The 15382-nt window shown below is 38.6% G+C and overlaps 1 protein-coding gene across 3 annotated transcripts; it reads right to left on the bottom strand.

Moving 5' to 3' along the window:
• Nucleotides 1–4165: 4165 nt before the first annotated feature.
• si:dkey-187a12.4 lies at nucleotides 4166–14815 on the bottom strand. Of its 3 annotated transcripts, none has more exons than XM_040140118.1 (4): nucleotides 14365–14815; nucleotides 10325–10548; nucleotides 10072–10231; nucleotides 4166–4650 (listed from the first exon to the last, which is right to left on the bottom strand). In XM_040140118.1, the coding sequence occupies exons 1-4, from the start codon at nucleotides 14645–14647 to the stop codon at nucleotides 4466–4468; spliced, it is 852 nt and encodes a 283-aa protein (XP_039996052.1). In that variant the 5' UTR covers nucleotides 14648–14815; the 3' UTR covers nucleotides 4166–4465. The 3 variants fall into 3 exon arrangements, with proteins under 3 accessions (XP_039996052.1, XP_039996051.1, XP_039996053.1); XM_040140117.1 differs by lacking the exon at nucleotides 4166–4650 and adding an exon at nucleotides 6695–7624; XM_040140119.1 differs by lacking the exon at nucleotides 4166–4650 and adding an exon at nucleotides 6695–7575.
• Nucleotides 14816–15382: the final 567 nt, after the last annotated feature.

The raw sequence follows: 15382 nt of genomic DNA, 5'->3' as shown, positions 1-15382 counted from the left end.
ATTACATTCCACAATGAATATCAGCATATTTAAGTAATGTAAGTAATTTTAGCTACTTTCAAGCAAAGTTGTTTTTCATTTTTTAAGGAAGCAGGAAGAAGGAAGAATTTTGTGATGTGCTTTCTGTCAAAGCCTGATGAACGTCTTAAAGAAGCAAGGCTCAACCAGTCAAGCCTACTTACTGCAACAGACAAACGTGGGTTCATTTTTCTTGTTGTTGTTGGGGGGGACTAAAGTTATCATAAGTTAATGTGGGGCCTTTTTGCCAAGTGTGCAGGGTCCTCTGTATTCTCTGCTCTGCAGAAATCAGCTGCTGTGTCTCATGGGGGCTTCCTGGAAGGTGCTTCTAACTTTTCAAGTGTAGCTCAGTGGGAAAACTTTATTTCGTCTGATTTTACTTTACATTTCAAGCTATTAATTTTCAGTGATTCTAGTCAAATGGGAGTACTACTTAAAAATATCTGGCAATATTATGTCCTTTCTTTCTAGTCTTTGTCGGGAGGTATTTAGGGCAACGCTCCTCCTGTCTGGCCCCATGAACTACACCTGGAGTAACCAAAGTGCATCACAAACATTTTAACCTTTATTCAGCAGGTTAATGCTGAACCTGGGTACAAGTGAGATGATACCCAAAGTTCAAAATCTACAAAGTCAGCTTCAATGAGTAGGACTTGCCTGCTCTGGTAATAAGCGTAGAAATGTTTTTTGGGGACGAAATTGTGAATGAATGTTTTGTATATGTATGTCAACAACAATATGTTTTTTATTGCTGTTATGTTATTTCAAATACAATTTTGATAAATGTACTGCGTTGTGTGTTTATTTGTGAATGACTTTTTTAAGTAAAGTCAACCTGTCCAGGTTAACATTGTGCCTGGAGTCTCAGAAGGCTGACTGGGGCAATGTGAGCCAATGATCCATATGGAGTGGGCTTGATGGGTAGTGGTTAGAGATTAGGTTGAGAGAGCTAGAGGGAGAAAGCGGAACAGACAGCTTGAAAGAAAAAAAAAAGCCTGTGGTGTAGTTTACAAATACAACATAGGTGTGTGTGTGTTCGAGTCTGTCTGTAAGCGCTGGAAAACTCAGATTAATAGTCTGGTTTAGAACAGAAAATATAACTAAATGAAGCAAACAAAAAAAACTACTCCTAACAATTAATAATAATTAGTCATATTAGTATCAACAACAAAAAATTAAAAATAATACAAAATAAACATCAAATTTTACATATGTTGATTCAGCAGAATTATTTATTGTACTTACTGCTAAGTTTCATGTTTTGTTTTTTTTAATGGACAACTGTAAGCATTACAATATTGTCACTGATACGTAATAACAGAAAATGGTCAAAAGAACACTTAAATCATCATTATCAGTAATACCACCAACCAGACCCCCACCAACAACAACGATAATAATAAGGATACTAATAATAAATTCAATGGAGGGATGTACTAAACTAAAACAAGATAAAAAATAAGAAAATAGTAAGGGACGAAGCAGTGGGAGTTTACATTAGAGTATTATTATTACCATTATTACCATCAGCACAATAATAGGAATTATAATAACCCAAATACCACTACTACTACTACTACTACCACTACGATCAATAATAACAACGACAACAATAATAAATATAGCCACAAGCGGCGATTCCAGGTTCAAGCCCTTTTCGCTCAAACGAAGGAAGCAGCTCAGGTGCCCAAAATTAAAGCCGCGAGTGTCCCTTCAGCCAGTTTGATTCTGTTTAAAGAGGGAGTGACACCAATAACACACTTGTTCCATCATCACAATGTATGCAGCATTTCAATAATTGTGCACTCAAACTTCCATCATTTGTCCCCCCTTCATCAGATTTCAACCAAACTCAGTGTGTATGTTCAGGAGACACAGGATGGTCCTAGTGAGTTTAATCAGGATTTTTCAAAGGCAAATATTAGATAGGCCAAACCTACTGGCACCAATCAATATTCCACTTCAGATTGTGGTTAAATCTTGACCGCAGAGCATGTACACCTAAACTAGTGAAGTTCTGTCCACTGGGTTTTGTGGTACACATTTCTGGTATTTGTGGTGTCCCCTATGGGTCACGCTCAAAATGTTTCCATAGACCTGTTCCCAAAGTTTGCCTGAAGATATGTACCCAGAATTATGATGATAGGACAAATCGTTAATGAGTTATGGCCATTTTCCTGCTAAGCCCAACCCCCTGTGAAGTTTCTTGGTCAAAACCTTAAAAACCAAATAAGATATAAACAAGCTTTATGTTTGAGGGGCGTGGCATTTCCAATCCATCTGGTTGATTGGGTTCATGTTTCTTGGAAAGCACTTGCACATCATTTCCAGTTATTGGGCCGAGTTTCATGATTCTAGCTTACTCCAGCTCACGGTTTTTTGAGATGGGATTCTGCCCTTTAGAGGCTGGAACCCAAATAATAATAATAATAATACGAGGAAGAAGAAGAAGAAGAACAACAACAACAAAAACAACATCAACAACAACAGTACAGAACAGTAGGTTGAGAAGCTAGAATAATAAAGACAGAGAAAATCAGGTCAGAGAGGAGAAAGGTTGTGTTTTGCGATGAGGATTGCAAGGAAGTGAACAACAAAGAGAAAAATATTATGTTGGTTTATGTAGATGTCAAGTCAGGCAAATGAGGTTGTTAAATAGTTGAGGATTGGAGACCAGATTCTATCAAATTCTGCTTCCTTATTCTTAATAGTGGCAGACATTTTTATGTGTTCTAGTGACAGGTTTTTCCATTGATTGGTGTTTGTGTTGGCTTTTGATTTCCAGTTTAAGAATATGATCTTTTTGGCGACTACTAAGGTGGTGAGGATTCTGGAAGTATTGTTCGGTAATTGTAGGCTTAAGCCACCTAAGATACAAAGTTGATGGCTAAGGACAATGTGGCAGCCCAATAAGTCTGTAAACTGATCAAGAATTGGATTGCATTTAGCCTGATCTCTCCCATGCTTTTCAATGAGATGACATTATATAATTTAAAGACAGTTTCCACTATTGTAGTATTTACTATTTAAATTTACAATGGAGCTGTTATAAGCTCTAGCTATATGCAAGCACGACTTTCAGCCTTTCAGCTCCAAGTATAAAGGATTTTTGCATCTGCACAAGTTTCAAGAAAACAGGCTGATGTAGCTGTTTAAATTAGATATTAACTGAGTGAAATCTTCAAGCAGATTTTCATATTACTCATGTCTTTACAAAGGAATTTACCAATAACTATATGGGACACTGGCATAGTGTGAGCCAGCATGAACAGTACCAGGACCCTGAAACTGAAGAAGCTAAATGGAATTCAGCCATTAATTTTACTATTTAATACCAGTGCTTTTCTTACTCTGACATCTCATAATGTCTTCACTGAAAAAGGCTGATTGCGTCTCCATACCAGGACTGCGAAAATTAAGCATGATGACCGTGTGAATGAATTGAAATATTGTCTGAACTCATTGTTGTTACAAGTGACCATTTACAATCCAAAAGAACTAATAATAATGTTTCTGTTGTTTCTGTTGTTAGGCTAAAGCAAGTATTGTGGTTACATACTGTTAAAACAGAACCCTTTTCTTGACTCAGAAAATAGAAATCACAAATAGAATCCTCTAATGTAGGTCAGCTTGGTTTATACTTGAAAACACAGTTACACAGGTTCCTTCACCTGAAATGAACTCACTGAGATGCTTCATCCTGGAAATATCATATTCAGTTTACTGACAAATTGCAAATACTGTTTGATGTTACTGATCTGATTTTAAAGCAAGAGATGATGAGGATGACAGAAAAAAACGTCATCTTAATTTCACTTTGAGAAAAATGACTCAACGAGCCAAAGGGCCAGCAGATGTTAAGGCAAATACTTTGATTATATCACCCCCTACAGTATGAACTGTGAACATCCACTGTGAAAATTCTATCCCTCCGTAGGGTTACAAGGCTGCATAAGGTAGTAAAATAGAAAAGAAAATAAATATATTCGTTGATGTAAAAATACAGAAAAAAAACACATAGTGGATGGTTTCATTCCAAGACACTATACTTATATCCATTTATAAATGACTATGACTAATGTGCACCGACTGAAAGACAAAAGATCATATTCTTATCAAATGTTTCACTTATTTTTAGTAAAGCTCCTAAAGTCACACTGTCAGCAGGTTTACTTTCCCTAACACCGCTCAATGAAATATATATTTCCTCATTCAGCTAATTTAAAAGGACATATTTGCACTATTAGCACTTTGGCCGAAGAAAAACACAGAACACAAATGTACAGTATGCAAGTATCTTTAAGAAAAGAATGACAATAATTTTGCTATCAGAACAGCAATCTTTTAATGCACAGTATAGATTTTTTTTTTACACGTGAATTGTTTGTCCTGGAATGGTAACCCTTGTTTTAATGTATCTTGGGAAAATGAATGAGTGAGATAAATATCAGTGTGTGCAGCTTTGGTTAAAACTGTCAGTTTCCTCCGAATCTGGAAACTCCGCAGGAGGTTTGCAGCAGCGACGGCCAGTCCCTCCCTGTCTGAACGGGGCAAACCGCAGCCATTTCTTCACCACATCAGCATATTGGTGGTGTGTGGCCTCCTTACCCACTGGTGTCCGTTTTAGAGCACCTAAGAGTTAAAATAGAAGCTGGAGATTATCATTTGTACATCTTAGTGTTTCTTATTTACCATCTTTATCAAACCATATTATTTTCTACATGTTTTCTATCAGATACAGATTAAGAAACTCCGGTCCACATCAAACCATCTATTTAATTACAAGTCAAGTCTAATCAATTAGAGCCAATGAGCCAAACAATATGGTAATGTCAGTTGAAGCCTAAGGATAGAGGGACGAGAGCTAGCCATTGTTCTGAAAACAACAGTTATTTATCGTAGTTTAGTCACTGATTTGGCTGCTCACCAACACAGACAGCAGTTGCAGCCGCAGCAGTGACTGTGACACACAGCTCATGGATGCAGCTCAGCTACATCATATTTGAATAAATATGAATAAATATTTTTATTCAAGTGTCATACACCTAAGGGTGCCCAGCCCACATGGCCTTACAAGACACTACTTACATTAGGCTCCCTTCAGAGGCAAGAAAAGACAGAAAAGGAAAGGAAGCCAATACATTGCATACGTGTCCAAAACATATCAGCTATAAACTGAACAAATTACACATACAACACTCTCACATGTTGATGATAGTCATTTAACAAAGACTGAGCGATGTCAAATGTCTGATATGTCATACATGTGCTGTAGTAGTCTACATTCATTGCTCATATCAAACAGACTTTGCTCAGCAGACATTTTTAGAAAAAGCTTAACTTGAAGATCACGGTAAAAGGGACAGTAAATTTTAAATGCATTTCAGTCTAACCTCATCCAAATCACACAGGATACACTTTCTGTCCTCCTCTGTGATTGAAGTGAAGCGTCCAGTCTCCACAGCCAAAGGCGGAATACCAGACCTTAACTGAGCACAAACACACCTCTAAACTCTCCTCAGGTTTAGGGAGACATATTGCTCAGGATGGTAAGTGAGTTTAATAATACAGTATGTTCTAAGTTTTGGTTTTCTTTATATCTCGTCTGACCATTTTTCTTCATAATTTTCAAATAGCATTTATTTAAAATGAGTAACAAAACAAGGCAACTTATTTTTTGAATATATACTGTAAACCCAATGTAGAGAGTTCACTTGCCCATGGATAATTATTTGAGCAATCCCAAGAGACAGAGATATTCCCATGTGGGCTTACATGGACCTTAAATTAAGAACAGCTGAGCATAAAGGAACAAAGGGATATAGACTGTAGACTTTGCCATTGCCAGACACTACATGGACAAAAAGCATGTGTCAGCTTCCACTCTGAAGTTTGTAGGTTTGGAAAAGGGGGGTGACATCATTAAACAGCCACTGAAAAGAGAAGCAAAATACAGACTTTAAACACTTTAGATCCTAATTGTTTAAAACAAGTTCTGGATTTGAATCCATTTTTATGATTAACGGGGCTGCTGTGGCTCAGGAGGTAGAGAAGGGTCGGTGGTTTGATCCCCGGCTCCTCCATTCCACGTCGGAACTGTCCTTGGACAAGATCGGTGTGTGAGTGTATGTGTGTAGAAAGTGCTGTTTGTATAGAAAAGAACGGTGTATGAATTTGTATGTGAATGGGTGAATGTGGCAGTAGTGTAAAGCGCTATGACTGGTCGATAAGACTACAAAAGCGCTATAGAAGCGCAGTCCAGTTACCATGAAATCTGTACCTACAGGTAACTCATCCTTGTAGATGGAGACTTGAGGCACAATCCCTCCCACTGTCAGGATCAGATAAGGGATAAATGTGTAATCATGTACGACTATTAATAAATGAAAAGAACCTAGACATCCCTTGTGTGCACTACAATTTCTACACAATCACTAACATCTTAGGAGGATCCATTTTACAGCAACACTTTAATGGGAGTTGGTTTAACTCTATCCGGTCCTAATCTATTTATCATACTCCAGATTTTTTGTTTGCAATTGCTGTGTTATTAGGGATTGTCCCCTCTCATATTTTCATTCACGTGCACGCAGTTCCTTATCAAAAATATATTGCTTTTCCTTAAATTCATGCTTAAACTGAAGACCCCCCCCCCCCAATTATTCAATTCACACATTAACAATTGCAATAAAAGTCAGAACAAAGAATGATCGGGAACTCTACAGCAATTCCCTATCCAACTGAGGTGACTGCTACCTCTTCTCTCAATTAATTAATTCAGAGTCTGAATTGTCAAGTCAACACAAGCATTTAGTCCATCATGTGGAGAGATAATGTAATGTACTTTGCCTTTTCCCAGATATTGAAGTGAAATTATTTCTCCCCAATATTTTCCCATTTAACACACAACATAACATTTAGATTCTTTCAAAAATGTCACCTGGTTTATTTACAACACCATCTCAGCTGCTCTGACTCTACATTATCAGTATCACTAATACAGTCTTCCAAGCGTCCAATTCGACGCATCAGCATCTAACAAAATATGACTATCAAACTTAATCAGCAAATAACTAAAATGCACATGGGGGTCAGCCCTAACAGATCCTACAGGGGGAAAGTAACAGGAAAAAAAATAAAAAAATCAATTAATCAACATTGATGCTTCAACTATAAATCAATTCTGCCATCTACAGAGTTATCGATTACAATAATGCTGTTTCCTTTGTCCTTTGCCTGGTCGATCTTTGCTTCCACATGTTCAATTCTAGCCACAATGGAGCTGATCTACAAATTATTCAATTCAATTCAATTCAATTCAATTTTATTCATATAGCGCCAAATCATAACAGAGGTTATCTCAGGGCACTTTTCATATAGATCAGTTCTAGACTGTACTTTTTATAATGTGCAGTGCAGGTTCCACATAAACATTCATCATGATAATAATAAAAAGAATAACAATAATTGAAGCAGTGGGTATTGAGCAGGATCGTGGGGACAATAGGTGGTTTGCAGTCACGGATCCAGACTCTGCAGCACCAGGAGCAGAAATACCTGCAGAAAGTGACAGGAAGAGAGAGGGGGAAGACGAGAAAGCACAAAACTACGGGGGAAAGAAAAAGTTAGTAACGAGCAGTGATGGGATACGAATGCATATGGATGGAGAGGGAGAGGAGGAGAGAGGAGCTCAGTGCATCATGGGAAATCCCCCAGCAGTTTAGCCTTATAGCAACATAACTAGGAGATAGTTAAAGCCAAGACTGAGCCAGTCCTGACTATAAGCTTTATCAAAAGGGAAGGTTTTAAGCCTACTCTTAAACATGGGGGGGTGTCTGCTTCTCGGACCCAAACTGGAAGAAGGTTCCAAAGTAGAGGAGCCTGATAACTGAAGGCTCTGCCTCCTATTCTACTTTTTGAGACTCTAGGAACCACAAGCGAGCCTGCGTTCTGGGAGCACAGTGTTCTTGTGGGGTAATAGGGGACTATGACCTCTTTAAGATATGATGGTGCCTGACCATTAAGGGCTTTGTAGGTGAGGAGAAAGATTTTAAATTCTATTCTGAATTTTACAGGAAGCCAATGCAGTGATGCTATCAAAGGAGAAATATCTCTTTTCCTAGTTCCTGTCAGTACTCATGCTGCAACATTCTGGATCAGCTGGAGATTATTTAAAGACTTGTTGGGACAGCCTGATAATAAGGAGTTGCAATAATCCAGCCTAGAGGTAACAAAAGCATGGCCTAGTTTTTCTGCATCTTTCTGAGACAGGATGTGACTGATTTTTGCAATGTTACGTAGATTAAAAAAGGTAGAGCTTGAAGTTTGTTTTATGTGGGGCTTAAAGGACATATCCTGATCAAAGGGAGCTCCAAGATTCCTAACTCTAGTGCTGGAGGCCAGGGCAATGCCAAGAGTAAGTGCATCATTAGATAATGTGTTTCTGAGGTGTTGGGGGCCATTTTATCTTGGATTTCCTAGGTCCTCTGTGTGAGTTCAGCTTTCTAGCAATCTCTATTTTCAATGACAAGCTATTCTGGGTCTTTTCATTCCATTTATCTTACTGCTAAGTGCTCTCAATTCTTGAAGCACACTATTGTTTGATGGTCCAAAATCATAATCTTTTTGGTCTTGCAGTCTGGTAACTGATCTGTCGTTAGACATTTTCATATGCTTCACCTCCATTCAAAGACACAGTATATTCTAAATTGGACTATACAACTTGAACAAGTTTTTGCCCCAAGCCACCATTTGTATCCTTGAGCAGCCATCTTACTGTACTGGCACCACTTTAAAAAAAACCCTGAGTGCCCAATTACTGCTAGCATTAAAAATTGTTCTTCTTACCAGAGTCACATCCCAGAGATCTGAACCCACAGTCATGATACACATGTTTTTAGATGCAGTGCAATTTACACTTTGCGAGGATAGAATTTAACCAAGAGGACATGGCAACAATGTCAACAGACTGTCAGCTTTAATTAAAGCATTTTGTCTTTCAGTGAACACAAACAACCTTTCATGATTTTAACTGATGTAAAAGTATGTTGTATCATAATTTAGAAATGTCATTTGAGAAAGAATGTGTGTGTGGTTTGGATGTATCATGAAATAAAAGGGTTAACCCCACTTGCTGGAGACACAAAACACCTTAACAACTTGGCTGCATTTCTTCAAGTGCAGTTTTTGTTCACGTATGACCTCATTTTATTTGTGAATATTTGTATCACACGACACTTCTGTAGTTACTACATATGCCTGGTGTATATAGTACTTCTGTATAGTAGATGCTCATAATAATATTCGTTTTTTTTAAAAGATATACTGCTGATATTCTGTTTTTCTTATTGTCCACAAATCCCATGAAAATACCAAATCCAACAATGTGTTAGTCCATCTCTCAACATTTTCTGACTTCCTTCCTGGGTCTGTGGTTGTCAGCTCCAAGCCTGTTGCTTTCTACTGATGACATAAATCTTTAAAAACAGCTCACAAATATATAGTTCAGTAATTTCCTAAGACTGTGGTGAATGTAGTTTTAAAAAAGCAGGATTAATACACATTTGGTGCCCAATTTCCCTTTGGGATTAATAAGGTACTTTATGTATCCACCTACCTACCTATAGATAGACAATCTATAGTATCTACTGTATCTCTAGTGAGTGTTTCCAGGGCAGTGTGTGTTTGGGACTGAGACAAAATAAACTACAGTGTGTGTGTTGATGTTAATGAAAGAACATGTCACCCTGTGCAACTCACTGATGTGTTTTTAATAGTTTTTGGAAACAGTGGAGCTCTATGGCTCAGAGGAATTAGATATATCAGGCTTTGGCGACACATAAATGAGATGTTCAGTGTCCGTTTTGAGCTTCTCATGGGATTTGTTGGCTAGAGGCAATATATAGAATATCATCAGACTTATCATTTAAGGTTCCAGATCAATATTATCCATCTGTTCTTGCACGTCCTTTTGCTGCTGTGGCCTTTCTTTCTCCCTCTGTGGAAGTTTATCTTATCTAGCATTTGGTAGTTTCACAGAGCATGCCTACTTACGGAAGAGGACCCCTTGGAGGCGAGTGTTCCTGAAGCTCCTCTTCTGTCCACGGCCCACCCAATTTAGCTCAGAACCAACAGCGAATGAAAGCACAGCTTGCATAAGACGTCTCACTGCATCATCGACTGTAGCCCCACCCATCCGGGACAAGTAAGACACCTTGAATTTGGACAAGGGAACCACATCTGCTTCATCAGGCACTGAGCATTCACACAGCAAGCAATTAAAGCAATTAAATGACACCATTTATACCAGTCTCTTTTGTATTCCTGGCTCTTCCAGCCGTCTCTCCATCTCATCCAGCTGCTCAAGGGTCCTCAGAGGGAGATCCTTATCCAGAGCCTCCACATCCTCCTCTTCATAGCTAGTCTGAGCCAGCAGTCGGGCCTGAAGATCCCTCAGTACTGCCCACTGCCTCTGCTGCTCCTCCTTGATCTCCACCAGTAGGGCAATGATCTTCCGCTGAGCTGCAATCTCTGGAGAGGGTATCATTGTGAAAGAATGAGGTAAAGATTGTGGTTCCAGTTAGTCAGACAAATCTGGTTAGTGCCATGGATAACCCACTGAGGAAGACTTATGTGATATTTGCATGATAGATATATTGCCTGGAAAATGGAATGTTGATGAAATGACATGCAGCAAAAGTTGTATCAAATTGAATGAAGTTATTCGGAATATAAAGTGATCAAAGACAGTGGATTTGCCAGTGTCTGGCACTGGGCATCAGATTGGCCAGAAACAGAGCAAAATGAGGGAGAGAGATTCAAATAACATCCTGTTTTTACTATTTTTTTCTGTTTTTTAAAATGTTGCTTTATGAGGCTATGCTTAATCAGTTGTATTAGCGGTGATTAAAGTTAGTTGAATAGCTTATAGGTAATATAACAAAGGCTTTGTTTCCCCTTGCAAACAGTCTCTGGTGTCCTAAATGGTATCAAATGATTGTGGGTATCATCCTCTATTGCTCTCTGAGATAATTCTTCTCCCACAGACGCTGACTCTAAATTAGAAGTGCACAAGGCAACCAAAGTGAGATGGAAGGGATATACTTACTCTGCGATCAAGCACGTACACCACCATTATTCACAGCAGTTACTTATAGTTTTGAAAGATGTTTATTTAGATACACTGCCCTCCAAAGTCAGTAAAATCCTTAAAAACAACAAACTTAGTAATAGTGATAAGATATGGGTGCCATTTTCCAAATATATCATGTGATCAAAAACACACTAGACAACTTGATCTCAAGTCTTGATGTGCAGCAATGTCCTAGCATCTCCCAGCTAGGGCAGGGCCATAATTTAATATTACTTTCACAGTTCACTGTTCACAGTTCTTTAGTCTAAATCAATTAAATGCCTAATTCCAACTATTAGAGACAAAATTCACCAACTCCTGCCCTCAATCGGCATCGATTTATCTTCAAATACAGGAACCTTAGAAAAGGCTGTAAAACCTGATATATACTTAGACAGTTTTCTCCCATCAACCTTTGCCAACTAACTTCAACAATGTCTTAATTTAAACCACCACCCTTCAGCACCACCGTTAGGAATCCTGGAGTTCTCTTTGATCAGGATGTCCTTTTGTCCTTTGACTCCCGCATATGTCCTTTGACTCCCACAACAGTGCTGAAGCTGAGCCTACATCAGAAGTGCACAAGGCAACCAAATTGAAATGGAACGGATTTACAGATGGTTAGCCAACTATAGACCCATATTCTAACCTTCCCTTTCTCTCTAAGATCCTTAAGAGAGCTTTTTGCCAACAAGATATGTGACTTTTTACATGAGAATAGTTTATTTGAGGATTTTCAGTCAAGATTTAGAGTGCATGATAGCACAGAGACAGCACTGGTGAAAGTTAGAAATTATCTTCTAATTGCATCGGAAAAAAAACTTGTCTCTGTACTTGTCTTGTTGGATCTTTGTGCTGCATTTCAAACTATTGACCATCACTGGAACATTTAATTGGCTTTAAAGGAACCGCTCTAAGCTGATTTAAGTCCTATTTATCAGATCGATTTCAGTTTGTGCACGTTAACGATAAATCCTCCTTATACTCAAAAGTTAGTCATTGAGTTCCACAAGGTTCTGTGCTTGGACCAGTTCTATTCACTTTATATGTGCTTCCTTTAGGCAACATTATTACGAAACATTCCATAAACTTGCATGGTTATGCAGATGACACCCAATTGTATTTGTCAATGAAGCCTGATGAAACCAATCAGTTAGCTAAACTTCAAGTATGCCTTAAGTACATAAAGACCTGGATGACAAGCAATTTTCTGCTGTTAAACTCAGACAAAACTTAAGTTATTGTGCTTGGCCCCCAACACCTCAGAAAAACCTTATCTAATGATATAGTTACTCTAGATGGCATTGCCCTGGCCTCCAGCACCACCGTTAGGAATCTCGGAGTTCACCTTGATCAGGATATGTCCTTTAAGCCCCACATAAAACAAACTTCAAGGACCGTCTTGCTTCATCTACGTAACATTGCAAAGATCAGGCACATCCTGTCTCAAAAAGACACAGAAAAACGAATCCATGCTTTTGTTATCTCTAGGCTGGATTATTGTAATTCCTTATTATCAGGCTGGCCCAGCGTTTAAATATGCTCCAGCTGATCCAGAATGCTGCAGTGCCAATACTTACAGGTTCCTAGAATCTCAAAAAGTAGAGCCTTCAGTTATCAGGCTCCTCTACTGTGGAACCTTCTTCCAGTCTGGAAGCAGACACCCTCTCCACATTTAAGATTAGGCTTAAAACCTTAATTTTTGATAAAGCTAATAGTTAGGGCTGGCTCAGGCTTTTTCTTGAACCATCATCTAGTTATGCTGCTTTAGACCTAGACTGCTATGGGGACTTCCCATGACGCACCAAGCTCCTCTCTCCTCCTCTTCCTCGCCATCTGTACGCATTCATAACATATCAATGCTAGTTACAAACGTAACTTCTTCTCTCTCCCGTAGTTTTGTGCTTTCTCATCTCTCTCCTCCTTCCTGCTGTCACTTTCTGCAGGTATTTCTGCTCCTGGTGCTGCAGAGTCTGGATCTGTGACCGCAAACCAACTACTGTCCCCATGATCCTGCTAAATACCCACTGCTTCAATTATGACGATGATTATTATTATTATTATTATTATTATTATTATTATTATTATTATTATTATCATCATCATCATCATCATCATCATCATCATCATCATCATCATTATTATTATTATTATTATTATAAGTATTATTATTTGCCCTATTGTTATAGCTATTTGTTTTATTATTAGTCTCATTATTATTATCATACATCTTTATGTGGAACCTCTCTTTCCCTCTCTCAACCCAGTGTGTCTAAGGAGATAGCTGCCCACCATGAGGCAGGTTCTGTTCAAGGTTTTTACCTGTTAAAAGGAGTTTTTCTTTGCCGCTGTCACCAAGTGTTTGCTGATGGGGGAATGTTGGGTTTTTGTAAATATGACTATAAAGAGTACGGTCTACAACTGCTCTATATGATTTGGCGCTATAGAAATAAATATTGAATTGAATTGAATCATTGACATCAATTCAAATTTTATCAAAGTCTACCAAAGCTTGATAGACTGTTTTAATCTATCATAGCATTTTTAATTCAAAGAGGTGAATAGGAGTTTAATCGCTTTCTTAAATGCTTTAGTAAATACTAACACCAGACTGTTCAAAAGTAATGCTGTGGAAAAAATTTTTTTACATGTTGCCTACTACTACTAACTAAAAAAAATAAATATAAAAAGTAAAGGCTGGTGAATAATATTTGTATCCTTGCTTAGTTATCACAAGATTGGTTATTGGACACTGGTTTTAAAATTTTAATAAACATAATTTGACTAGACTGGCGCTCAGCAGAGTGCAGATTCACTACTTTTGTGTAGTACTGCTAACAAACTGACCAACAAACAAACCAGCAGATAGACACAGGTGAAAGACACAACCTCGGAGGTGAATATTAGCTTTAGAAATAATATTAGAAAAATCGGATGCAATTCAAGACACATTATTTCCTAAATAGATACTGACAAATAATACATTTAATGCGAAAACAGCACGAATTGTATTTTTAATAATAACAGAAATTGTACAATAGGACAGACCATTGCTTCAAATGGTAATGTTCAGTTGGATTTTGCGATCAAAAGTTCCCGACAGTGGGGTAAGGTTATTGGCTAACCTGACTCTCATTATTCTTCCTCACAGACAGTTAGTGCAACTTCAAACTAAATCCATGTTTCGTTGCGAAATGTATGACATGGTTCGCTACCTGTGGAACAGGCGGAGATGAAGTTGTCAGCGGCTCCGGAGCTACAGGCGGAGGAGAGCGGCGGCTCCACGCCGAGGCTGACGTCCGCTCTCCGCGGCTCGTCCTTCAACTCCTCACCTGAGCGTCTGGAGACATGTTCGGCCAGACTGTGCATCTCATCGGACACAGCAGTCAGCCTCTGCTGGAGGGTTTCCAGAGCAATGTCTGCCATATGTTTGTTCACCAAACCTTCCACTCGTCGTTCCGTCGACCAGTCGTAGTTGTCGCCATTATCATGCTCCATTTAAGTTTTTGCAGGCTGTGAAGCGATAAAACGTTCCCGAAAACCTTAGTAAACCTTTTTATAACGTTTCTGTTGGCACTTCGCCACGGGGAAGAAGCGGAAGTTGTTATTAAACAGCAATTTCCAGCGCATGATATCACGTTTCGCAAACGTCACAGAAATGTTGAAAGAACATTGGGGGCGGATATGGAACTACATTTCCCAGAGAGCAAGGGCGGCATTGCCAAAGGCAGGGATACGATGTTTAATGAGAAATATAGAATGTAGTTACTGGAGCCTAGTATCAACAGACAGATGGCTATTTTAAAACTATAATAATTATTCACAAAAACCACACTGGCAGAAGCACACTAAATTTTCACTTACAAAGGATATAATGTACATTATTAAATGGAAATAGGAAAAAAGAAATGTTTTGACGTTGCTTGAAAAAGAAACGAGAACCTGCACACAGCTCTGTTCCGCTGTGACACTGTACCAGCAACTAGGCATGTTAAAATTAAATCTACTCCTGGAGCAGCAATAGTACCAGTGCAAGATGACCTGAGTGGCATAGCTTTTAAGAACATCTGAGATATAGTGGAGCAAAATCTCTCAGAGCTTTGTACAACAAGCAAGATAACCTTGAATTCAATTGTAGAGCAAACTGGAATCCAATGTAAAGACTCGAGGACAGGTGTCCTGCTCGCTTTTAGTCTGACTGCAGCATTCTGAATGAGCAGCAACTGCCCCACT

This window comes from Xiphias gladius, chromosome 11 (genome assembly GCF_016859285.1).
Source record: "Xiphias gladius isolate SHS-SW01 ecotype Sanya breed wild chromosome 11, ASM1685928v1, whole genome shotgun sequence".
NCBI classification, from domain to species: Eukaryota; Metazoa; Chordata; class Actinopteri; order Istiophoriformes; family Xiphiidae; genus Xiphias; species Xiphias gladius.
This window is presented reverse-complemented; position numbering and strand designations above follow the sequence as displayed.